The sequence below is a fragment of the Conger conger genome, chromosome 1, assembly GCF_963514075.1.
Source record: "Conger conger chromosome 1, fConCon1.1, whole genome shotgun sequence".
In the NCBI taxonomy this organism is placed as follows: Eukaryota; Metazoa; Chordata; class Actinopteri; order Anguilliformes; family Congridae; genus Conger; species Conger conger.
The window spans coordinates 74,768,650-74,794,597 of record NC_083760.1 but is presented as its reverse complement, the minus strand read 5'-3'; the positions used below and the strand labels follow the sequence as shown (position 1 = coordinate 74,794,597).

The 25,948-nt window shown below is 41.7% G+C and overlaps 2 protein-coding genes across 2 annotated transcripts; one reads left to right on the top strand and one right to left on the bottom strand.

Moving 5' to 3' along the window:
- Window positions 1-1,953: 1,953 nt before the first annotated feature.
- On the bottom strand, window positions 1,954-12,319 carry dcst2 (DC-STAMP domain containing 2). The gene is made up of 15 exons (XM_061247733.1): window positions 12,001-12,319; window positions 11,579-11,749; window positions 10,034-10,135; window positions 9,473-9,667; window positions 8,446-8,511; window positions 7,882-8,095; window positions 7,606-7,763; window positions 7,136-7,300; window positions 6,685-6,852; window positions 6,212-6,312; window positions 5,314-5,444; window positions 4,254-4,381; window positions 3,842-3,935; window positions 2,713-2,958; window positions 1,954-2,194 (listed from the first exon to the last, which is right to left on the bottom strand). The coding sequence occupies exons 1-15, from the start codon at window positions 12,317-12,319 to the stop codon at window positions 1,954-1,956; spliced, it is 2,499 nt and encodes an 832-aa protein (XP_061103717.1).
- Window positions 12,320-12,853: 534 nt separating this feature from the next.
- dcst1 (DC-STAMP domain containing 1) lies at window positions 12,854-24,730 on the top strand. Its single transcript, XM_061247623.1, has 15 exons — window positions 12,854-12,902; window positions 13,372-13,497; window positions 13,959-14,087; window positions 14,202-14,341; window positions 14,472-14,643; window positions 15,125-15,268; window positions 15,374-15,480; window positions 15,756-15,928; window positions 16,319-16,418; window positions 16,533-16,628; window positions 16,827-16,953; window positions 19,462-19,578; window positions 19,903-20,045; window positions 24,205-24,315; window positions 24,494-24,730. The coding sequence occupies exons 1-15, from the start codon at window positions 12,854-12,856 to the stop codon at window positions 24,728-24,730; spliced, it is 1,971 nt and encodes a 656-aa protein (XP_061103607.1).
- Window positions 24,731-25,948: the final 1,218 nt, after the last annotated feature.

Here is a 25,948-nt window from a genome sequence, read left to right as displayed (position 1 = left end):
TGCTGACACTGCACCAATCCGCCTGTCGATCTCACGCACCCTTCTACCCTCACTCGTGAACAAGACCCCGAGATACTTGAACTCCTTCACTTGGGGCACGTACTGAGAATCCAGACGGTGATGATAAATGCAGTGTGCCAGAAAGCATAACTGTATATGGTGCTTTGAGATCTGGATGGGTAATTACTATGCACTTCCCTCGATGGGGGTTTATGGCAATGGATCAGCAGCAGGGATGACACTACTAAAAGTCAAATTATTAATGCATGGAGAAATGCTTAAAGGGACCATTAACCATCCAGAGTTTTTCATATTATTTCAGTTTTACTGCATATTTTTTGCTTTTTCACTTGTCTGAGATGAAGAAGAGTGCAGGCTTTTGAGTTTTGTTTAGACTACAAATCCCCAAATGCCTGATACCCATCATTATAAAGCCCACGGTTTGTCAGAAATGTCTGTAAGTACTGTATGTAAAATATTCTTCATCATGCACAAAAAACTGCCGGGGCCAACTGAAAGTCGGAATCGGAGTCTGGTTGTCGGGAAGTTCAGGAGAGACTGATACAGAGCTCAATGTTCTGTCTGTAGCTACTGTTCTCTCAAAGATTTAACATTTTAATCATGTTTACATTCTCCAAATAATAGATGCTGGCTTTAAATAGGGTGCTGGCCAATATACACAATACTTCATATTTATGCATGCTATTTGACCATAAAGAACATTTATGTTCATACATTAAAAAAAACAGTAGTTCCTTGTATCATTCAAACCATTGTTAACTGTGGGGTTGCACCTCCCTTTCTCTAGAATCCATGACAGGAGCAGTTGGATGTAAAATAACAGAAAAAAGCTCAGTAATGACTGAAATAGTTAAAACATATAAATCACCTCCTGACACCACGTGTCATAGAGTAAAAGGCACACAGCTGTTCTGGTAGTAGACTGATCTTCCTGCTGGGAACATACATTTTATGATCTAAGAGAAAAGCCTTGAGTTTATGGCAAGCAAAGCCCACATAGAGAAATATAATGTAATTCATGGTGATGAATGTATCTATTTATAGCAGATTTTACAAAAAGCCTTGGGAAAATGCACAACTCAAATGCAGTGCTCACGAATGAGGGACAGAGGTTACTCAGGTTTCTGTCGCCATCTTGGCTCTAGTCCTCCTACTTATCTGGGAAACATGCATCTTGATTTCCACCAAGAAAGTGGGAAAAGCTTTAATTGCATGGGGATGTTAACATTAGTTGCAGAGATTAGTTTAGACATTAGTTTATGACCAGTTCTAAGTTTTTAGAAAACAGTAAAATGCTTTTTTTCTTTTAGAAAATAGTACAATGCAACATTCCCCACATCATTGTTCCTGTCTTTCTCACAGGCGTGCACTATACGGCACATATAGAGAACATTTAATGACTTTTATTTCATATATTAACATTAAATATCAGGTTTTGGGCAGTTTGATTCTCTCACATTTTGTTTTCAGTTTATTGTACTTAACCTGTTCATCTACAGAAGCCATACACTGCAGTATCTGCTATTCTCTGCATTTTCCGTACTTTAATTCTTTGCCTCAGCCAGACCCTAAAAAACGACCTGTCTTCTTTTCACTAGGCAGCCCACAAACTTAGCAGTGAGCAAGTGAGTTGGGAAATGTTATCTAACAAAAAACATCTAACAAAAGAAAGGCAAATGACTCGTTGTAAACGATAATTAATTAAGGCATTTTACTTCCAAGTAGTTTATTCATCTTTTATTCTCACAGTCTGTTTCAATTACTAAAGTTATCTGTTACTAAAATATATACTGAATGCCAAAACCTTGCGCCTTATTTAACACTTCACAAAACATTTCTACAGTAGAACAAAGTGGTTCAACGTGTTTTATGGTTTTATACCTTTTTCCTCTCACCACGTAAACTACATTGCGGGCATTGTGCCCTGGAGGATCAAAGCTCCTGTGGTGTGATCTTCTCAGCAGGGGGCCGCTGTACTAGGGGGTCTATGGTGATGGAGTGCAGCTCCTCTTCCTGGGACAGACTGCTTCCTGGGGAGGAGGAAAAGCTCCTGGCCTCTGCCTGGATCTCCTGGGCTTTCCTGGCGCACACATCCAGAAACAGCTGGGGGTCGTGGTCGCTGGAGCTAGAGTTGTCCATAGCAGGCTTGTCCTGGTATGCCATGTCTGGCTCGCTGATGGAAATGGTTTATGGTTTACTCTCACTGTTCTCATGTGTATGTTCTCATATCTGCTTGAGTAAGTTATACATCTTATTTTTAAATCAAAATGTGTTGACAAGACAGATATGATCGTGCTTATCCATATTTTCCACATTCACAGTAATGGCTTTCAGTAGTGCTAATCAGCCAGTCACAAGTCAGGAGCCCTTTTTCCACCAGCTGCATTATACCTAACTGATGAATAGTGCAGTGTGCTACCAACTACTAAGTCTTTTTCAGATCATATCTACCAGATACTGGTGATGGGTGATGTACTTACAGTAGAATACAGTAGTACCTAAGAGACTGCTCACTAATATCTCACTTGCCAGAGACATATGTCTGTCATACTGAGCATCAATTGCACCACACATGTGGAAATTTGGAAATATAATGCAGAGCTGTTTCCTGTGTAATACACATTAGATTACGTTTTATTTAGCAGACGCTTTTGTACACGACAGATAATACAGGACCCCCTTGTGGCGTACCTGTGGTCAGTGTCGCTCTGTGTACTGATGTCACTGCTTGTGTCATTGCCTCCATCTGTGTCCACCAGCCTCGCTCTCTCATTGGCTGCTGCCTGGCTCCTCCCACCGTTGGTCCGGGGCCTCCTCCTGAGAGCCTCTCGGATCCGGCCCTTCAGCACTGTCCTGGCCCCGCTGCTCTGACTGCTGGGGCCCATGTTCCTCAGGGCTGCTGTCCACAAGCCCAGCTGCTCATCATCGCTGGAGTCTCTGTGGTACAGTCACACAAACACACAAACACTGCTCATCATCGCTGGAGTCTCTGTGGTACAGTCACACAAACACACAAACACTGCTCATCATAGCTGGAGTCTCTGTGGTACAGTCACACAAACACACAAACACTGCTCATCATCGCTGGAGTCTCTGTGGTACAGTCACACAAACACACAAACACTGCTCATCATCGCTGGAGTCTCTGTGGTACAGTCACACAAACACACAAACACTGCTCATCATCGCTGGAGTCTCTGTGGTACAGTCACACAAACACACAAACACTGCTCATCATCGCTGGAGTCTCTGTGGTACAGTCACACAAACACACAAACACTGCTCATCATAGCTGGAGTCTCTGACGTACAGTCACACAAACACACAAACACTGCTCATCATAGCTGGAGTCTCTGACGTACAGTCACACAAACACACAAACACTGCTCATCATAGCTGGAGTCTCTGACGTACAGTCACACAAACACACATTGTAAGAAATATGCCTCTGATGCCACTATGTCTGCTGGCCATAAATTACCTTGAACTTATCAGTATTATAATCAGTTGGTACAATGGAATAGAATAGCGGGAGAGATCAGGAGCTACTTGAGTCAACAGACATGCTAATTCAGTACACAGCAGGATGGCAAGTGCGTTCTTATATAATGTGTATTGGTTAGGGCTTGTGATGGTATGAAAACTAATCTCTGCAAAGGTTCTGGGTTCAGACTAACTCGGAATCCAGAATAAGTTTCATGTATTGCCATTACTGTAAATAAAAATAATTTTCATGAAGTTGAGAGACCTTCCTTTTTCTACTCAAACTGTGTATCTGACGTGCAAGCTGATGTTTGCGTGTAAAACTGGGCCCACTCACAGCTCCTCCTCGCAGTCCTCCCGGTACATCATGGGGCCCATGCAGACGGCACACACATCGTCCATGCTGTGGAGACAGGGGTGGCAGAACAGGCCTGTGGAGCGTCACACGCACGCGGCCTGGTTAGAGCAGGACGCCACGCTAGCGCCTCTAAGCGTAGGCCTCTACACCACTAACATGCAGGAGGCATAAGCTTCACACAACCCCTTCATCCTGCCCAGTCCTGTTTCTGGAGACAGATTTTATACTTCAAAATAACTGGATCAGCATATTGTGCCTTTCATATTTTGAAGTCTGTAGTGTATTTCACAACTACCATGTGTGAATGACGCTTTTGCAAGAACAGACCAATGCCAGATTCACCTTAAAATACAACAGCATGCAGTGGATTTTGGCATGAAGTTTGGGGTACCTTTGCATTGCGGTGTGATGCAGGCGAACATATTGGGGTCCTCCCTCCCTTTCGCCAGCTTTCCACAGGCCATGCAGTGAACCTCAGGGGCCTTAAAGAGTTTTGAGATGCAGGACCCAGCAGGAAGGCTGTAGATGGGGAAGGCCCATGAGAGACTTTGCACAAGAGGCCTGGCCTCGGATTATCACGCAAGGACATCTTTCTATTCTTCCAATCATACATTCCAGTGAGCACTAAATCAGGTATGTATTAGACTAAGTCTTCTGCTTCTGTAGCCTATACACTTACAGGTTTGATGTGCTGTGTGTTGATAGATGCTCTTCTGCATACCACTGTTGCAATGTGTGGTTATTTGTGTTACTGTCACCGTACTGTCGGCTTTGACCAGTCTGGAACTTCTCCTCAGACTTTTCTCATTAACAATGCATTTCTGCCTGTAGAACTGCTGCCCACTGGATGTTTTTTGCTTTTCACGCCATTCTCTGCAAACTTAGAGACTGTTGCGTGTGAAGATCCCAGGAGATGAGCAGTTTCTGAGATACTTAATCCACCCTGTCTGGCACCAACAATCAGTCCATGGTCAAAGTCACTTAGATCATGTTTCTTCCCCATTCTGATATTTGGTCTGAAAAACAGCTGAACCTCTTGACCACGTCTACATGCTTTTATGCATTTAGTTGCTGCCGCATGATTGGCTGATTAAATATTTGCATTAACAAGCTGATGTACAGGTCTACCTAATAAAGTCATCACTGAGTGTATATTTACCCCTCTATGCATTAGACTTGCTAATCCAAAAAGAATTATCAATTCATCCAACCACAATCCACTGATCCATCTTCACTCTGTTAGTCATCATATTTATATTCAACTACTTTGCTGAACACAGCTAATCTGAGTGATAGCATAAAGCAGAGTCTTTATACTGAGCTACCCTATCATATATGGACTTTTTCCTATATCCCTGGAACAATCAGGTATCCACCCAAAATATGAGTATATTTATACAACAAATTCAAATATGTTGATGATAAATAGGCTGGTTTAAACGGTGCCTCACCAGGCTGCTAGCATTTGCAGTAGGTTGCCGTGCACCTCGTCAGCCCTGCTCTGGGCCACAGACCGTAGCAATGCCTTCCTTAGGGACGTACGCTGGGTGAGAATGCGGTTGTACAGGAAGAAGATCCTCTCCTGTCCCACAGAGGAATGGACATTAGACATTAGATCTTAGAGGAGTGACATATTGTTTCATTCACTGGGGTCTTCCGTTTTGGCTACTGTGAAGCGCTGCAGTATCAAGGCAAGGACATTTTTTCAGCTCAAATTGTTTTCCTAACACATACACAAGCCTACACGAGCCTATCTATTTGAAATTGCCATATTCAAGTGAGTTCCTTTTTGGTGATGTCATATCTATCTTTGAGATTAACGTAAGTGAAGTGTCTTGATTGGTTTTTGGTTCGGTGGGATTGTATTTATGTGAAACAATTATGGCCTGAAGCATTGCTTATGGTGGTGCAGCTGTATAAGACAAACCTTTTGGCATTACAATTGAGTATAATATGTAATTTTATGAGGGCGGCACGGATGGTGCAGTGGGTAGCACTGCCGCCTCACAGCAAGGAGGTCCTGGGTTCGAATCCCTGTCGGCCGGGGCCTCTCTGTGCGGAGTTAGCATGTTCTCCCCGTGTCTGTGTGGGTTTCCTCTGGGTACTCCGGTTTCCTCCCACAGTCCAAAGACATGCAGGTTAGGCCGATTGGAGAGTCTAAATTGCCCGTAGGCATGAATGTGTGAGTGAATGGTGTGTGTGTGCCCTGCGATGGACTGGCGACCTGTCCAGGGTGTATTCCTGCCTTTCGCCCAATGTATGCTGGGATAGGCTCCAGCCCTCCCGCGACCCTGATCAGGATAAGCGGGTTCAGATAATGGATGGATGGATGTAATTTTATGGACTCACTCGTTCACGTTTGGGGTAGTAACTGGCACAGATAAACCTCTGTAAACGGCTGCTGTAGCTACCAGCCATTGCAACAAAGAAGGAGAGACCATAAAGGAATCCTGTGGCGGAAAAGAGAATTCAAACTGTGAGGGGTCTGTAGACATGAACGTTTCACCCTGTATACTTGTTTAAGCATTATAAGGTCTTTAGATCCATTTTGAGTATTTAAGACAGAGCCAGTGTTATTTAATCTGTGGTATTTCAAATAAAATTGTATTTATACACATACTATTTGTAAAGATTTTGAATTTTTTTTCTTTTTCTTTTTTTTACATTTAAACTGTTTCCTTTCCCTTATGTCATGAGTTTGGTTTGAACCAGAGCTCAATTTTTTTGCTGACCACTAGATGTCAGTGTTTGCTAGTACAGTACACCAAGTACTCAAGCTCAGCACAGTTTCAGGTGACGTTCCATGTTGGCCATGACCTTACCTATAATGAGGTAGCCATAGTAATCCGGTTCAGAGGGCAACATCATGCACTTTTTACTAAGAACAGTAATATTGCTTTTCTGCAGGATTTCAAAAGACGCCACAAGATCCTTGAAGATGTCTGAGGCATAGCCTGAACCATTCACTTGCACTGCAACCACAATAGGGGCTGGGGAGACACACAATCCATAATAGAGCTTAGTGTTGTTTATTGTACACAGTCCTTTTTTAACTCTGCTCTTCTGGGTCAAGGTTATTTGAGCATTTATTTAGTATGGACATTTGTGCTTCAATTGTTACACAGATTATTTTGGAGGATGACATGGTATTCTGTAAAATAACATCTTTACTCAAAACAGTTAGAAACTGGGTGGACTTGTGAATGTACACCCAGTGTTTCATACTGAATACCATATTTCACTATACTCCCCTTCTAACAGGACCACGCTCACCTCTGGCTACAATCTCCCCCTGGGCCAGGTGCTGCACTACATCAAACACCCAGAAGACAACGAGGTCCAGCAGAACCACCAGGCAGCCCATGGCAACATGCCTGAGGATAGATACTGAACTGACAGCCGCTCGCTGACTCTCTCTGGGCGTCAGGGTCAGAGAACCTGGGGGCAGACAGCGGCATGAAGAGGGATCAAATCTCACATCTGTGAGAGGCGCATTACATAATGTGGGGCTGACTCGCAGCACCTTCCTTTCCAACATCCTGCTTCGTTCTTCGCTTCCTCTACCTCTCTCCGTTACCTGTCCTCCCTGCTCCTTCTGTCTCCTCTATTGCGGCACTTCCTTCCTGCTTTTCCTCGTCTCCACGACCAATACGTTCTCAGCGCCACCCATTACGTTTTGAGACCAACAGCACTTTCACCTCTTCTCATTCCACAGCCCTGTCCGTACCCCCCTCTCCACTCACACGGTCTGATGTAGATGAGGTCCTCTTTGTCTGTGAGTGGCAGCACAGTTGGTTTCCCTTGCCTGGATCTCATAAGGTCTATCTGCACAAACTGTTCAGTGATGTAGATGTTGTCAAAGTCATCCTGACGGAGGAACCTGCTTTTGTACAGGACAGCCCTTCCCCACAGGCGAGATAAGTGAACAAATGTGTTTTATCGTGCAATTGTCTTTCATAATGCAATAGAGGAGTTAACAAGACAACCAGCATCATTTTGAGCTGTTATATTAGACTTACTGCAGGTACATGAGCAGCAAGAGGAACAAGCCTACATATCCCAGCAGCCCCATGAACTCCTGGATGCGATTAAGGTCCGCAGAGACCTCCTTCATGATTCCCTGGGCCACCTGTTGTAGAGACTGGCTGCTGTTGAGTTGCGTGTCAAAGTGTATGGAGGCTGAGATGTTGAACTCAAACTCCCGCTTCATCTGCTCAAATGCAGCAATAGTTGCTTAGAGGAAATAGAATGACATCAGAAAGGGAAGGGTGAAATGACATTCTATCTGTGCTGCAATCACTACATGTCGTAACAGCGACAATATTCAAGGCTCAACCTATCTTTACAATGAACAGCACTGAGGTACGTATGTGTCTTCACAACTCAGTGCTAAGAGAATTTCTAGCCACATTTGGGTATATTTGTTTTAGTAAAATATTTTATAAAACAATAACTGTCTTACTGATGTCAATTAAGAGTATGATATAAAAACAAAATATTTTTTGTTTATTTCTCTTAGATTGTCTCACAATATGATATATGGCATCCACAGAGATCTTTAGTGGTTTGGGAGTTGTACTTACAGGCAGCCAGTCTGGTCTTCATATGGCTTGCTATATATTTAGGTATTACACAGAACAACTGGAGCACTACAGTGAGAGAGAGACAGAGCAGTACAGCATATGAAATACAACAGGAAACTTCATGTACTTCATGTACTAAAGTCTGTTGTGTCTACTGTGTCCCCATTACTTGCTTGACTTTTCCCGCAAACCAATATTCTGGCTATCCCTCAGGGAAATATAGTTCAAAAACTTGACTTTCTTTAGTCACTGTTAGCCTCCTTGTGTGTTTTTCTTTCCAAACTTCTCCATAGTCCTTCTTTATTTTGCCCTCCTGCTTTGACTGACATTTAGACATTTATCAGTGGCAATGCTGTTGAGATGATAGGTTTAATTTATGTGAGAGGAGTGCACAGATGGTTCTTTCAACCCTTTTAAATATTGAAAAGTATTGCAATCACAAGGACTGGGGAAGTTCACAGATAGTTATGCAGGAGATTGAGTAAAAAAAAAGGACAAGGATCTGTGGAGGTCACCTCATCCTGCCTTTGTCTTTCCTCTCTCTTTAGACCAGAGTCATGTTTATATTAATAATCAATGGCACCAGTTGGACTGGGTCAGGCAAGAAATAGTAGGAATGATGGAGCTAAATAAGTTTAAAATGGTTTTCTTCCTTTTTAAGAAAGTGGTGATGTTCTATACTTCTAGACTGAGCACTGGGAACTGAAGCCCAATTTCTCTCACACCTTGTCACACTGCAGCCAAAACAGCCATCTCCAGCCTCATTCCATAATCCAACAGACCTACTTTTAAAAGAAAATCAATTTAGCTCAACTACTTATCAAGGGAGCCATTAACTTGTGGTGAACCTAACATAATCACCGACACTCCAGCCTGTGCAATAAATTTTCACACAACAGGGACCTTAACAAACCAAACAGTGGGACATTTAATGACCCAAACAGTGGGCACCACAGAAGTCTGGAACAGAGGAAAACAAGAGCAATGATAGCGACCTTCTAGCTGTAAATAACTGACTGATACCAACCCCGAGCAAGACCACAAAGTGGGCGAAAGCCATCCACCACATGGCAGAGGAAGGAGAACACAGACAGGAGTTCCATGCAGTTGTCACGGGCCTCATCAAATAACATGTTGCACTTCCTGTAGGGGGTACCCAACTTGTCATTGCACACCTCTCCAATGTTGACCAGGAAGTGGAGGACGTTCCTCAGGGTACGAGCTAGGAGGGAAGAGAAAAACAGTAGTGGGGGTCAAAATGATACAAATGAAAGACCTGAAGTTCCAGAAAACACAATCTGTGTTAATGATGTATGTAGGGCAATATTTTATGCGAACTATGGGTCAAACAAAACTGCCCAATACTAGGCAACAATGACTGAAGCACTCAACTAACATTCATCACACATTGTGTGTATGAATGGGTGAATGAGAAGCATCAATTGTACAGCGCTTTGGATAAAGGCGCTATATAAATGCCGACCATTTACCATTTCTTCTACTCAATGAGAATCAAAGTGAGCTGTAAAGCCCTGTGGACTACAGGGCCTCTCTTTTGCTAAAGCAGCTCTGTAGGTCACTGACTCACCCACGTGTCTCACTGACTCTGTTAAAGCCTGTATGAGGTTCTGCACCCTCCCTGCAACCGCATAGGTGTTCCTGCTAATCTGCTTTATCTTATTCAGCACAGCTGTGAGGGGAAACAAATGTGCCACGGTCAGCTGCCTTCAGGTGATCTGCAAAATGATCTGGAAGAGATGGACTGCTGATGTTGCTTACTTACACATTCAGATATACAGTACGTGATCCTATATATATATATATATATATATATATATATATATATATATGTATATATATATATATATGTCTAATAATAGTCTGAGGAAGCCCTCTCGGCAAAGCCTACTGTACTGTCTAAAAAACGCTATCTCCCTGCCCATCACTTTATTTTGCTGTTAATATCTCATTCCAAATCAATACTTCACATGACCGCATTCATGAAAAAGATGCAACTGATTTATTCTGGTAAATTCCCAAATTGTGACATGATTGATATTTTATGATCACACTGTATCCAAGTGCGAAGTGGGACATATTACTCAATAACTGGGTTATTATAGTGTTATGTCCAAGCAGTCACTGATGTATTGCAGATTACATTTATATACATAAATATTGAACATGTAAATGTCTATGCCACACAACCAACCTGGCACTGTCAATGGTATCCAAAAGGCAATAATACATTAAATAATATAATGAAATATGCATGTCATCCAAGAAATTCAATAATAACATTAACAACAAAAATGTAATGCTATTTGCAAGTTGAAAACAAGAGGGACAATCCAAGCTGTAATAAAAAAAATAGATAAACCATAATAGCTCACTCGCAAGCTCTTCTATCACCACTCTATCTCCCCATCATATTACAGCCAGCTAATCTAATTTTCTTAGAGCAGACAGCCTCTTCCCTTTTTAAACCCAAAAGCTGATGTATTTCTCACACCAACTTTATACCATGGTCTGGATGCAGATGATACAGACTTTTGATAAGGACATTATAGTAACTGAAAGAATAGCACAGAAACATAATTGCTATTTTTTTAAACCACATTATATATGTCATATACATTTTTAAAAATAGAGTATGTATGTGCCCAAATAGGATATATTTACCCTTGCCTCTGATCATTTGGAACATGGCTATTGTCATTTACATTATGCACATTTTAAATAAACACTTTTGCAGGCAACTAAAGTTTGAGCATGATGTCACTACTCCCAACTTAATCTACACATTTAATTATCGGACAGAAAAGAAAAAAAAACAGCTTTATTGTGTTTCATAAATAATGTTTTTTGAAATAGTCAGTCTGGCAAAACGTAGCCTATAAATCACGTAGTGTAGTGCAGGCTACATTGTTTTTCGGAAAAACAATCCAGCACAGGACAGGCCACTTCCTTGTGTTTTGTAACAATATCCTATACCCACACCTATATGCGATTAGATGGCTTGTGGTCATTTTTCATGACATTTAAGTGACTTTTGAGGACCACATTTTCTTGGAAACCTTGTCTATATGGGACCGGTCCATTAAAACCATGTGTGTTTTGAATGGGTACTCACGAAGCAGTGGTGCTCGGGCTCGCTCCATCAGCTGACGGGTCTGATTCATGGCCAGTTCAGCCCCGCAAGCCACGCTGCCTGCAGCACGGTCAAAGTTCTCCAACATGTTGGCTATGGGCCCCTGGACCACCAGGGAAAAGATCAGGAATAACAGGACCTTTTGTCCCTTCACTGGGGGGCAGGAAAAAACAGCAAGGTAGATAAATTTTAGCTCAAAATGAATGTTGCACGTGCTAAATGTTTTGTTTTTATTTCATTTTTGTTACAGCTGCAAACGTTTTGTTTAAATGTCATGGCATACAGCCCTATACACTTCTGGAACATTATTATTTTTCACCATGGATGTCAAACAGTTGCTTTTACTGTAACTCACAAAAAAAACAGTCAAACCATTTACTGTGTAAATATTAATGGACACTCACTGGAGCAGAGCATCGGTAGCATGAGCATCACATTCGAACGGACGCGGACGGAGAGGCCCATGCCGAATGCAATGAAACCGGCAATGGTAACTGTAGTGATCAGGCAGTACCATACCCCATAGTTCTGCAAGAATAGAGCTGTCATTCCGTACAAGGTGGCTAGAAACAGCCCAAACAGGAATGCGCCAAGACTGCGCACCGCCTCAATAAGTGGGGAATCGTGCGACTGCCCTGACTTTCGTCCTTTAACATTACGTCTCCTTCCCACAGTTCGGGACGTGTAAGGCCAGCCCGTCCCAGTGCTTCCATTTTGGATCATCTGTTCGCACCAATAAAGAATGACGGCAAAAATAACGGGTTAATGTACTGGGCAGCAATGAACAGGTTATTGTGGCAAATAACAAATATGAACAGCAAAGAGAAAGATAAGGTTAGATCTAGCCACCAACTCAATAAAACTATAAATGGTTAGGCTAGCTAACCGCTAGATTGTAAATATTAATTTAGCTGACGTTAACGATTGCTTCGTCTAAACTAACGTCAGGCCATACACCTACAACGGAGGGCGGCGCTGCTTAGGCTATGACAGTCAATAACCTTTCCTCTAGGCTTTTATCCTACAATCTCACAAAATAGTTTGATCGTCAAAATATCCAAATTTCTAGAAAATAATCATGTTGCCCAAACGATAAAAATGGGACTGAAAATAAGAACGTTCTGTTGCGTAGCAACCAAACGAGCTAACGAAAGACACTATTAACTGTCAAATTATAGGTAAATTGCTAGCCTTGACATACAAGTTGTATGTCAAATAATTATCTCGACGGAATAGGCGAAAAAAAACAGTAGGCCTATGATTCAGGCAAGCAGGGTCAAACAACGTCGAAAAACGCCTCACACCAGTAAGTTAGCTGGCCTAATAACGTTACATTTGAACATAGCTAGCTAAATTGTTTTGTAGAATCAATTGGTTAACTAGCTAAATTTAACGTTAACGTAATTATTTGGATTATTAGGCCTAACGACGTTAACTAGACTGAGAAGCAACTATTAGGCCTACGTACATAAATTACAGCTGCCGTTAACTTAGTTGTTTTCTAAGGGGTTTCTAAGAGACATATTGTCCAAGTCCATAGGTAATACGGTTGGTAGCTCATTTATATATTATGACCACAGTACTGGAAAAAAAATAGCTCAAGCTAGGTTTTGAAACAGCTGGTATCTGGTTGATGAAATTAGCTAGTTAGACCAGCTCACAACATGATTTGACCAGCTCAAGCTATGTTTTGAAACAGCGGGTTTCAAGCTGGTGATAGCTGGGTTTTACACCAGGGCAGTGGAGTGAAACACATCGACCTTTTCTCTCCACAGCTATAGAGAGGATAAGTTCGCGGATTCTCCCGGCTTTAGCACACACATTTGTCTTTAGCAAGCCAAAAGAGTTCCGCCTACCTCGGCTATGCGTCGGTGCAATTTTCGGAGCTGTCAGCGGTGTCGGTGAGACATGGATCAACGGTGTGGTATGGTTTAAGTTAGGCCTACCATAGCCGAATATCACAAAACCATTTTTATTTAGTAGGCTACGCAGTAATGTGTATATTTCTGCCTTTGTTTTGTAGCATTGTTTTTTGGACTCCTGTACAAGATCCCAATGCCCATCGAGCTCAAAATTATTTTTGCGTGTATTTTTGTAGGTGAGTAATAGATGTTGTTGTTTTGGTAAAAAACTTTCTAATATATGATATGTATCTAGACCTAACTATCAACAAAGAAATTATAAGATACAGTTTGGTTTGAGACAGTCAGGCTGGATGTACCTTTCCTGAAGTTCAAGGATGTTTCAGCCTAATACAGGATTTGATCCATTCAGTATTTCAGTTTCGACCTATCATCTTATTGGTAGTCAAGCCTTGTTACTTCCAGTGCTGAAAGAAGAGACTTCTCTGTGTTTGTGACAGGTTTGTGCGCTGTGGGTGGGGCACTCTCCACTTACTTCCGTTGTGCAGTCCTCCTGATGTTTCCCAGTATGCTTGGGTCCCGGGGTCGAGCCTATATAATGCTTATTGTCATGTATGGCCTCTACCAAGGTACATCACCGAACCCTTCTGTCGCAGTAAAAAAAAAGAAAGAAAAAGTGAAATAGTTTGGCTGCTTAAGTGGTAATGCTAAATGATCCTAATGCTCTTACTGCATCATAACAGGGCCAATCTCCAATATCTACAACAATGTGCAGGATGTGGCCTTCTCCATGGGCTGCAACATTGAGCTGCAGATCCAGCACAGCAAGGTTATGTGGAAGGTGGTGATTGATCCCTTCATGCAAGTGATGCAAAGTATTGTGGTGGGTACCCAGAGCTGGCCTCTCTAGAACCGTGAATACAATGTGTGGGGGAGCCACTGGTACCCAGTCATTCCACTGAAATCTGTAACCCCGTATGCGTGCTGCTTTTGATCATGCTCTCCTAAAATAGGATGACAAAGGGAAGTTCCAGGATGAGGCAAAGAATATTACCAGGAACTTCCAGAGCATCAGAGAGGAGGTGATGGGGGAGTATGGGTACAACAGCCTCAACCAGGAATCTGCTCTGAAGGGCAAGAGCACCCAAGAGCTTTTTGTTGCCAAGACTGTCCTGCGATGTGAATGTGAGTTCAGCATAGTAATACACTGTGGTTTGTCAGGTTGCATACTCCACTCTCACAAATGGTACAGTCCATCATTAACCTGATGATTTACATTGCGGTTCGACAGGCCTTTTCTCTAATTCTCGGCCTTATCCTGTCATAGTGTGTAGAAATGAGGTATGTATGGTCATTTATCATAATTTAGTCCTTATGAGTTTGTCTTATAACACTGTCCAATGGAGTTAATTTGTATGCTTAAAATCTTTGTTAAATATTGTTTCATTAAATTATAACAATTAGCTACATTTTCAGTTTACCTTTCAGTTTTCTAGAAATACATTTGTTTACTCCCATTGTGTTTCTGTTATTCTTTTTTTTTTTTGCATTATTTTGAGTTACTAATAGCTCATTTGCTACAATAATAAAACATTTAATAATACATTTCATTTAATCTCAGCTGTTGTAGATCGAGCTTGGACAAACCTGGGTTGTGTTGTGTCAGCTATTGTCGAGCAGGGGATCGATCGCTGTCGGGACTGGTTCCACGCCAAGTGGCAGGACTGCATGGACACAGTCAAGGCCCCTGTGATCAGCCACTTGCTATGTGCACCGATGCATTTTCACTTTCTTTGTGATGTCATGAGAGGTACAGAGTTCTGCAGCAGTGTAGAGAAAAGCCATCGGGCATAATATTAACAATAATAAAATTTTATGGTGCTTTTCATGGGTGAGGCCCTTTTTGTTCCCTCAGTTATGACACCTTGGTGCAAAGAAGAGATTCCTGTGGAGGGTAACTTTGGACAAACCTACGACAAGATTAACAGCTCTATCAACAGCCTGGGGCAGGACTTCAGCACAGTCTTGGTTGCCAAAGTACAGTACTGCCATCTCTGTTGCCTCCACTTTAATAACCCTCATTATTTCCCTGTCTGTTTTTTTTTGTAGATATACTGTATCTTAGTCATCTGAGCATATTTCTCTAACTTGTCCTTGAAAACACTTAGCCTAAAATACATCATTCACCAATAACTAATAAGCTCCCACTGTAAGTCCAGAAAGGGTTATTTCTGTTGAACCCAAGTGACAGTCTGGGTTATTGCATGTAGCTGTGCTGCCATCTTTGATTAATAAAGAGCCTGTCTCTGCAGAAGACAGAGCAGCAGTCTTTGCTCGGGGTGGAGGTATTACAGGAGGAGTTCACACAGGAGCTGCGTAAAAGCTTTGAGGAGAAGAAGGTCTTTGTGGAACAGGTGCTGGAGGTGTTCCAGGTCCTTCTCTCCTGTACCTTTATCTTGATCTTTTACTCGTAAGTTATTTCAGCTATTCTTCTGACGTGTTACAGATCTTTCACATACTCAGTAAGAAACCAAGTAAGTAAGTTATACTGTTATGTGCTGTACTTTGTCATAAAGCTGTGAAATCATGAAAGAGACATTGTTTTCCTTTTGTAAGCTTATAATCATTTGGTGAATCTGGTGTCTTAAGCTGGTTAAAGTTGTGAAGAAGTAGTCTGCATGTGTTTTGTTAAATGCAACTTTATAGTAAATTTAATAAATATTTTCTGGAAAAGCAGATCAATCTAATGAAAAGGATATCTGAGTAATCTTTGAAATGCTGTAAAATGTCTTATATCAAAACTAGTCATAGTGATAATTGCATTTACTGACCATCCACCCCCTCTGTCTCCTCTTTACAGGGCGTTTGATTATGCCAGACAATACTGCCAAGCCATTCGCTTTGACAACAAGTACATAACCACGTACTTCAGACAGATTGATGCCCGTAGGAAGAAGGCGGTAAGTGGCTTGGTTGTATTACTCATCACTTTAAATATCATCTTAGCTATTGTGTTCCTTTACGTTTATCTAGAGGGATACAGCAAAAATAACTATATCAGAACTTCTCTTTAGGGCAAGCGGTATCTCTTACCACTGAAGAAAGCCGAACGTGGCAATTTCATATACCCATGGAGTCTGTCCATACACCCCAGCGAGCTCAAGCCTGTAGTATGTTTTCTGCTCTCTCCTTTTTGTTGTTACAATTACGGGGATGGCCCCAATGCTTCAATCGCAGGATGAAACCCTCTCATGCTTCATAGTTTTATGAGGGAATATTGAACCTGAATGTGTAATATGTTATGATACTGATACTGTGCATTCTAAGTAATCCAAATGATAAATTCAAAACATTTTTATCATCCATAGACTCTAGGCTTGCTGAAGGTTTGTGGTCTGGCCCTCTTCATTGGAATTATATTGGCCACCGACTGGATCCTTTACCACATCTTTGACATCATCCGCAGGCACTCATTTACTGAGTACTCCTTCACCAGTGAGTTCTAACCCAGTCTAACCCAGTCCATAGACACACATTTACTGAGTGCTCCTTCATCAGTGAGTTCTAACCCAGTCTAACCCAGTCCACAGACACACATTTACTGAGTGCTCCTTCACCAGTGAGTTCTAACCCAGTCTAACCCAGTCCACAGACACACATTTACTGAGTGCTCCTTCACCAGTGAGTTCTAACCCAGTCTAACCCAGCCCACAGACACACATTTACTGAGTGCTCCTTCACCAGTGAGTTCTAACCCAGTCCACAGACACACATTTACTGAGTGCTCCTTCACCAGTGAGTTCTAACCCAGTCTAACCCAGTCCACAGACACACATTTACTGAGTGCTCCTTCACCAGTGAGTTCTAACCCAGTCTAACCCAGCCCACAGACACACATTTACTGAGTGCTCCTTCACCAGTGAGTTCTAACCCAGTCCACAGACACACATTTACTGAGTGCTCCTTCACCAGTGAGTTCTAACCCAGTCTAACCCAGCCCACAGACACACATTTACTGAGTGCTCCTTCACCAGTGAGTTCTAACCCAGTCTAACCCAGTCCATAGACACACATTTACTGAGTGCTCCTTCACCAGTGAGTTCTAACCCAGTCCACAGACACACATTTACTGAGTGCTCCTTCACCAGTGAGTTCTAACCCAGTCTAACCCAGTCCACAGACACACATTTACTGAGTGCTCCTTCACCAGTGAGTTCTAACCCATAGTCTAACCCAGTCCATAGACACACATTTACTGAGTGCTCCTTCACCAGTGAGTTCTAACCCAGTCTAACCCAGCCCACAGACACACATTTACTGAGTGCTCCTTCACCAGTGAGTTCTAACCCAGTCTAACCCAGCCCACAGACACACATTTACTGAGTGCTCCTTCACCAGTGAGTTCTAACCCAGTCCACAGACACACATTTACTGAGTGCTCCTTCACCAGTGAGTTCTAACCCAGTCTAACCCAGTCCACAGACACACATTTACTGAGTGCTCCTTCACCAGTGAGTTCTAACCCATAGTCTAACCCAGTCCACAGACACACATTTACTGAGTGCTCCTTCACCAGTGAGTTCTAACCCAGTCTAACCCAGTCCATAGACACACATTTACTGAGTGCTCCTTCATCAGTGAGTTCTAACCCAGTCTAACCCAGCCCACAGACACACATTTACTGAGTGCTCCTTCACCAGTGAGTTCTAACCCAGTCTAACCCAGTCCACAGACACACATTTACTGAGTGCTCCTTCATCAGTGAGTTCTAACCCATAGTCTAACCCAGTCCATAGACACACATTTACTGAGTGCTCCTTCACCAGTGAGTTCTAACCCAGTCTAACCCAGCCCACAGACACACATTTACTGAGTGCTCCTTCACTAGTGAGTTCTAACCCAGTCTAACCCAGTCCACAGACACACATTTACTGAGTGCTCCTTCACCAGTGAGTTCTAACCCAGTCTAACCCAGCCCACAGACACACATTTACTGAGTGCTCCTTCACTAGTGAGTTCTAACCCAGTCTAACCCAGTCCACAGACACACATTTACTGAGTGCTCCTTCATCAGTGAGTTCTAACCCAGTCTAACCCAGTCCATAGACACACATTTACTGAGTGCTCCTTCACCAGTGAGTTCTAACCCAGTCCATAGACACACATTTACTGAGTGCTCCTTCACCCGTGAGTTCTAACCCAGTCCACAGACACACATTTACTGAGTGAGTAGAACTCACTTCACCAGTGAGTTCTAACCCAGTCTAACCCAGTCCATAGACACACATTTACTGAGTGCTCCTTCACCAGTGAGTTCTAACCCAGTCTAACCCAGTCCACAGACACACATTTACTGAGTGCTCCTTCACCAGTGAGTTCTAACCCAGTCTAACCCAGTCCATAGACACACATTTACTGAGTGCTCCTTCACCAGTGAGTTCTAACCCAGTCTAACCCAGTCCATAGACACACATTTACTGAGTGCTCCTTCACCAGTGAGTTCTAACCCAGTCTAACCCAGTCCATAGACACACATTTACTGAGTGCTCCTTCACCAGTGAGTTCTAACCCAGTCTAACCCAGTCCATAGACACACATTTACTGAGTGCTCCTTCACCAGTGAGTTCTAACCCAGTCTAACCCAGTCCATAGACACACATTTACTGAGTGCTCCTTCATCAGTGAGTTCTGACCCAGTCTAACCCAGTCCTGCGCGGCCAGCTTCAGTATTCAGGGCCATGATCTGGGGTCAGAGTTGTGTTATTCAAGTTTGCATAATAGCACGCGAAGCATATGTCTGGACTACTTATGTACCTGCCAGATCCAAAATAATTATGTTCTTGGGGGTACTGTATACTATTTCAGTACTTAGGTTGCATTAGCAAGTGGACACATGTTGTTTTGTCATGTTTTCTTCAATATTGACGACAAAAAAATATCAGAATAGAGTAAACTGCAGAAAAAAAGGATTTTTATGAAAGTATTGTGTCTACTGCATTCCAGGCAGTCATCAAATTGAAGTCAACGTTGGTGGACATTCTATGCTAGCAACTCTCCTGAGGAAAACCATTGGCGCCTTTAACACCTCCTCCAACATAGACTTGATGTCCAGCAATCGCAGTACGTCACCGCTACATTCTCTAATGCTGTCCTCTAGCAGGGAATGATGTCTGATCAGATGTCTGATTTGAAGATAAATGATTTGTTCACATAACTGAACACAAACAGGGCATTCAATTGACCATAGACTATAACCCCAATTAGTAGTACTAATTTTTTGATTGTAAAAAAATAATCATTCACCTGCTGTTAATCGAAAAGTGAGTGTTGCTGTTTGATATTTTGTTGAAATTGTCATCACCTTTGCTGTATGGTGTGCCCTCTTTTCGCCCTGAAGCTAATCAGTTGACCTGCCGTTGACCTGACTTTCCTTCCCTGGTGCAGACTGCCTGCCTCAGCCCCGGGCCCTCAGCTGGGAGGAGTACCTGTGGGCGACAGGCCCTGTGCTAATGATGGCCGTTATGTGCTGTGTGCAGGTGTACAGCAATCGCCTGCGCAGGGTCATCTGTGCCTTTCACTTTCCCAAGGTGAGCCAAGCATTCTTCCTCCATTTCTGGGAAACAATAGATTGGCGGTCACAGAATTAATCATTGTCATGGCAAGGCCCAAATTAGCCACTGTCCCACCCGGGGCCAGAGGCCCCCAGATCATAAAAGCGCACCTAGTCTTTCAAAAAGGCCAGTGATAGCCCATGCTGTCACATTGGATCCTGTCCAAGAAAATTCAGAATGTGGAAACTTTCCTGAGTGGAGCTGATTCACAATAATCACAATAAAGTAAATCACATGGAAATGCAATAAAGGCAAGTTACAAGTCATCTTGAAACAAATCTTAGATATGTAAACATTTCTCACTTGTGTTTAATCAACTGACATCATATTTTTTTAAACAATGACCCTTACAATAGGACAATTTTTTAAATGCTTTTTATTTTGAACTTTGTAACTGCCAGAAGTGGAAAGCAAAGGTTACATTCATGTATGTTTGAGTATAAACTTCATCCTGGGAGAATTTTATACATCACAAATGATGTATTCTCTTCTTTACCCATGTGGATAACTAACATGCTCAAACTGAAAAATTATATATCCGCCATTAATTTAAAATGAAATTAAAACTTAAATATGTTACTTGTGTAAGTATTTACACCCTTCACATATTTACAATTTACAATATTACAATTGTGACACAATAACAGCTTTAGGTGATTTTAAGCTTTAGGTGATTGCACATTCTTTGGGCATACTGGACATGCTGGTTGATTTTTGGATAAGTATTGCACACCCGTTGGGAATAATAATTTTAACCATTCTTGTCAGATTTGCATCTGCTCTCTCGAGTTGTTTATGGACAGTTTTGTGGGCCACTGATTTCTGATGGGGTTGAGGTCAGGACATTGACTGGGCCACTCAGGGTTGTGTATTTCTTTCTGGAGCCACTCCAATGCAGCTCTGGCGCTGTGCTTTTTGGATCTTTGTCATGCTGAAAGTGAATTCTGGCCTCGGCCTCAGTCTCAGAGCTTGAGCAGACTGAAACATGTTTTCTGCCAGTATTTTCTCGTACCCCGCACTGTCCATTTTCCCTTCAAGTTTCCCAGCCTCTGACAAAAAGGTGCACTCCCATTGCATGCTACTGCCACCTCCATGCTCCACTATAGGTATTCATGTATTCACTATTAATTGGAATATGTGCAGTTTATGCTTTGTGCCACAAAATAATTGCATTTTAGTCTCATCTGGCCAGAACACCTCTTCCACATTTTATTTGAATCACTCTTGTGATGTGTGTGTGTGTGCTTTTATATGTGCTTACATTCAATTTTTGTGTGTGATGTGTGTATATTAAGAATTGCCATTTTGATGATTTTCAGTGCTTGACGGAGGGAGTGCTCAAAACTTATTTGTGTTTAGAATGTAGGGGGGAAATAGGGTTATGGCAAGACACAACATTATCACAACATATAAGTAATTAGTATAAGTAACTTATTATCTGAGTATATCAGAATTGTATATCTGTGCCCGATCATGTGGCAGCAACTAAATGCATAAATGCATGCACATGTGGTCAAGAGGTTCAGCTGTTTTTCAGACCAAATGTTAGAGTGAATATCTCTCAAACTGCTTATCCTGGGATTTTCACACACAACAGTCTCTAGAGTTTGCAGAGAATGGTGCAAAAGACAAAAACATCCAGTGAGCAGCAGTTCTGCAGGCAAAAACGTGTTGTTAATAAGAGAGGTCGAAGGAGAAGGGCCAGACTGGTCAAAGGAAAGTGACAATAACGCAAATAACCACACATTACAACAGTGGTATGTAGAAGAGCATCTCGGAACACACAATGCTACCTCTAATTGGATAGGGTACAGCAGCAGAAGACTTAATAAGTCTAAAAATAAGTCTAATAAATACCTAATAAAGTTCTCACTGAGTCTATACTGTAAATAGTGCTGGCAGTCCTTATAATTCATCTCAGCATAGCTGTGAGTGGAAACTGGAATAATTAGCTAAAGCTAGTTACTATAAAACCCATTATGCAGTTGGTGTACACAGTAGCCTCATGCTGCTTGCAGTGGTGTCCCAGTCATATTGGAGAATAGATATGACTGTATTGTACAAAAAAAAAAAAACACTTAGATTAAGTTCAAGATGCTGTTTCATAAAATCCATTATGATTCATTATGGATTCTATTCACGCTGCCAACATGTTGAATCAAAACCCTAGAAATGAGTGGGACTTCACTTGAGAGTCATTGTCAGTATCCTTGACAACAGAAACAATGTTGAACACTGCTGCTGAAAAGCAGACTGTGAGAGACTTCTGATATCCCAATGTGATGACGGGCATATTTCTGGTATTATAATCACAAATGTACTGATTGCATTTAATCCTGCTCTTTACCCTGAACCTAAACTTTACCATAATTCTTTACCACTTGCAATCATAAATAAAACTCAGGACAAAATTCAGGATTCAGGTTTTATTTAGATGTAGAGTTCTTACTTTTTTATTGGCTTCCATTGCATATATAAATTCAACAACATAAAACTGTTCTTTTTTTAAATTAGGTAAATAACTTTGAGGAGGAAAGCACTCAAAACAGTAATTACATCCAGGATTATTTATAGCAGAACTGCTTCTTTCCTATGACCGTTTCCCTCTAGAAACAGGGTGAGATGTAACCTTGTCAGGGGCTGTGCATTCACTAATTACCCCAGTAAAAACGGCATCTTGATAATACGTTGAATACACATGGATATGCTGGCAGCTCTCCCAGGCAAGCCTATGTTTATCAAGCCGCAGCAGGAGAACATTTATTATTGTTCAGCCATTCTTCTCCTTATAGCATGGGAAGGTTTGGACAAATAACGCATCTTTAGTCTTTTCTATCAGTCAGTATAAAAACAAGCAAATGAAAACAATGTCACACAAAATGCCTTTCCAGCATGCATTCTTATTTATTATTTACTGTCAGTTTTTGGTACGTATCATAAGCTACTGGCTGTCTCAGAGATGGTTTACAAGTATTTGCATTCATACGAGTTTCATATAACCATGAAGGAAAAGTAATTAATTTGCAGTCTAGTTTGTATGAATTATGCTTAACTGTATTTATTGCTACAAGCTTCTTGAATCATTGCTAGTGATTTGATAATTAGTAACAAGTGAACACTTTCTTAAAACAAATACCCGGTGGTCCAGCTACACACTATAACAAAATATTTATCACCAAAAAGGTATATTTATTTCTGAATATGTGCAGTGTGTTACAGAAGAGGAACAACTTCTGAATAGTCCAGTATTCAATTAAGTACTGTATGTATAGGAATTCCATTTTAACCTGTAGACATGAGTGTGCACTGGGTGAATATGGGCAATATGCATTCTTGTGAGAAATGCATTTTCATATGTGTGTCCAGTAAAGCAGCGCTGAGCTGAAAGGGCTTACTGTAATAGTATTAGACATCTTGTAATTAGCCTGCCAATGTTGCAGCCATGCACATTCAATGCGATTACATCTGTATTGCGGCACTGTATCCTTTCATACTGAATCAGCTGAAGTGTGGTTATTATTACTACCCCCTTTCATTATGTTCTTTACCAAGATTACCTCTGGATCTAAAAGAATTACACTAATGCGAATGGAGTTGGGTAGTGGGGAAACTATTGATGCACAGTTCAGATACACGTCTTCGCAGTGGCTTGTTACCATGAATCCCACTATAGTCTCATCTTCTCCTTTTTCCAGTCAGCTAATGATTCATAAAGTGTAAACTTTAAACTTTAAAATATGTTAACAGAAAAAGTAAGCAGAAAGTAAGGGTAAAATCCATGGTAACAGAAATGTAATGATGCATCTGTCACAGCAAATAATTAAACGGGCTGAGCAGGTTACAGTCTGAGGCATTACATTATCTGGTAAGAAGGAAGTCAAAACTAAGATAAATAATATGCAATATATGTGAGTGTTCTTCATATTTGTCCTTGTAACCATTTTCGGGAAGAAGCCAGTAGGTCCAGGAGCACGCAGCATCACATTAACCGTACAAATGTCATGAATGATGTGTAAACTGGTCAAAAAGATGACCTGTATAGAGAAAGTGTGAGGCTGAACTTGCTGAACACTGTCTTCTGTTGTGCTCTTTATACGGTGTCTGTCACTGTGCACCTCTCTGTGTGATTGGTTAGCGGGAGAAGAGGCGGGCTCTGTTCCTGTACAACCTGCAGATACAGCGGCGGATCTCATACCTGGACACTCAGCGCAGACGTCTGATGAAGCGCGGGAGGCCACAGAGGAGCGTGAGTGTCTGTGGGGCCATGGCCACTACAATACAGTACTGCCACTATGCTACTTGCATCCACAAGTTTCTAAAATGCATATTTACATTTGTGGATACCTCTACCCATTGATTTATTGCCTTCTACTGTATATATATCTTTGCTATCTGTTATTTCATGGTCATTCTCTCTCCCTCAGGTGCTGCCCATCATTTCCTGGATGTTTGGGAGACTAGGCTTTAAGCTTCAGTGGTGTTGTGTTTGTGGGGAGCGACAGAGAGGGAACCACGGTGTGGAGTGCAGTGTTCAGGGTTGCCAGGTGGCCTACTGTCTGCAGTGCTGGAGAGACCTGGGCAGGGTCTGCTTTGCCTGCACCTCCTATACTCAGTATGACATTGACAAGAGCGACAGTGACTCAGATACCTATCCAGAATAAACTAATTCTTCTGAATGAGTACCCACAGTCATATACAAATATACACATTGCAAACACACACACACACACACACACACACACATACCATGTGGTAATTTACTGTAAACGATGCTCGGAGGAAAAAATGCCATATGTATGTTTTAGGACCAAGGGCTTAGTAGTAATTATTATGAGAAAATTATTGAAGGAACAAGATGAGTGAACATTTATTAGAAACAGTAAATAATATATTTTGTAATTAACAAAGGTTTGTCAGTATAAGTATAAAGGTATATTTAAATTATACCACACAAAACCAGATTACTGGCCAATTTTCCTGTGACTACCACTAAGTTGACTAAATGGACACATCTGCACATCCGGATGTGTTATTGTAAGCTGAATTAGCTCATGTAGACAGTATGTAGTGATAGGCCTACGGGTGCAAACAATGAAACCTCAAACCATGTGCAATAACTCATCCAACTACAGGAAAGGAAGGAACATGTCTAGTCTATGTCTGTCTATATAGTTCTGTTTTTCATTATCAATAAACCACAATAGCCAGTAATTATTGATAGAAAACCCATTTACATTTTAGGTGACACTCTTATTAAGAAAGAAAATTACATTTAAAAAAAGTAGTCAATCAGCTGTTATTTCATGCATACCGTATGTTTTACCATTTTACAAAAACAGCTGTTTTGTGTTGAGTCCCCACATTTTCAGCAGTGAAAACTAAATTAACAGATCAAATCAAACCAATAAAGTCATGTATTTGGTTGCATGGCCCTGCATGCAAGTCCACACTTCGGCAATGGTTTGGAATCTTCTTTGCCTTTTTTGCAGGTCTTCACTGCTGCCTCTTTCAGTTGATCTGGTCGTTCGATACTTGCTGCTGAGGAGAAGATTGCATCTTTCAGAGTAGCCTCTATAATTCTGTAAGCCTTCTGCGTACAGTGGCTTGTGATATTTCCACCACTGCCCGCTGGTGATGTCACTGACCGTTTTAGGGTTTTTATTCACAGCTCTTATGGTTTCTCTTGCATCAACTGTAACTTTCATTGGCCAACCTGTATGATGTTTATTTCTGAGTCCACCACAGTTTTTTTGCTTTTTCAAGACTTTCCAAACTGCTGTACTTGCTATAACCAATTTCTGTGCTATCCATCGGAATGAATTCTTATGCCCTCTCAGCTCTCAGATCAGTTGTTTTTCAGCTGTAGTTAATCCTCTGGT

Excerpts from the sequence above, each read along its gene's own strand:
- dcst2 (XM_061247733.1), bottom strand. The coding sequence starts at position 12,319 with ATGATCCAAAATGGAAGCACTGGGACGGGCTGGCCTTACACGTCCCGA. Across the intron at positions 11,750-12,000 it reads GCTACCGATGCTCTGCTCCA|TGAAGGGACAAAAGGTCCTG; the intron begins GTGAGTGTCCAT and ends CCTGCCCCCCAG. Across the intron at positions 2,959-3,841 it reads GAGGACTGCGAGGAGGAGCT|AGACTCCAGCGATGATGAGC; the intron begins GTGAGTGGGCCC and ends ACTGTACCACAG.
- dcst1 (XM_061247623.1), top strand. The coding sequence starts at position 12,854 with ATGATTCAGGCAAGCAGGGTCAAACAACGTCGAAAAACGCCTCACACC. Across the intron at positions 14,088-14,201 it reads CATGTATGGCCTCTACCAAG|GGCCAATCTCCAATATCTAC; the intron begins GTACATCACCGA and ends GCATCATAACAG. Across the intron at positions 19,579-19,902 it reads CTTGATGTCCAGCAATCGCA|ACTGCCTGCCTCAGCCCCGG; the intron begins GTACGTCACCGC and ends TCCCTGGTGCAG.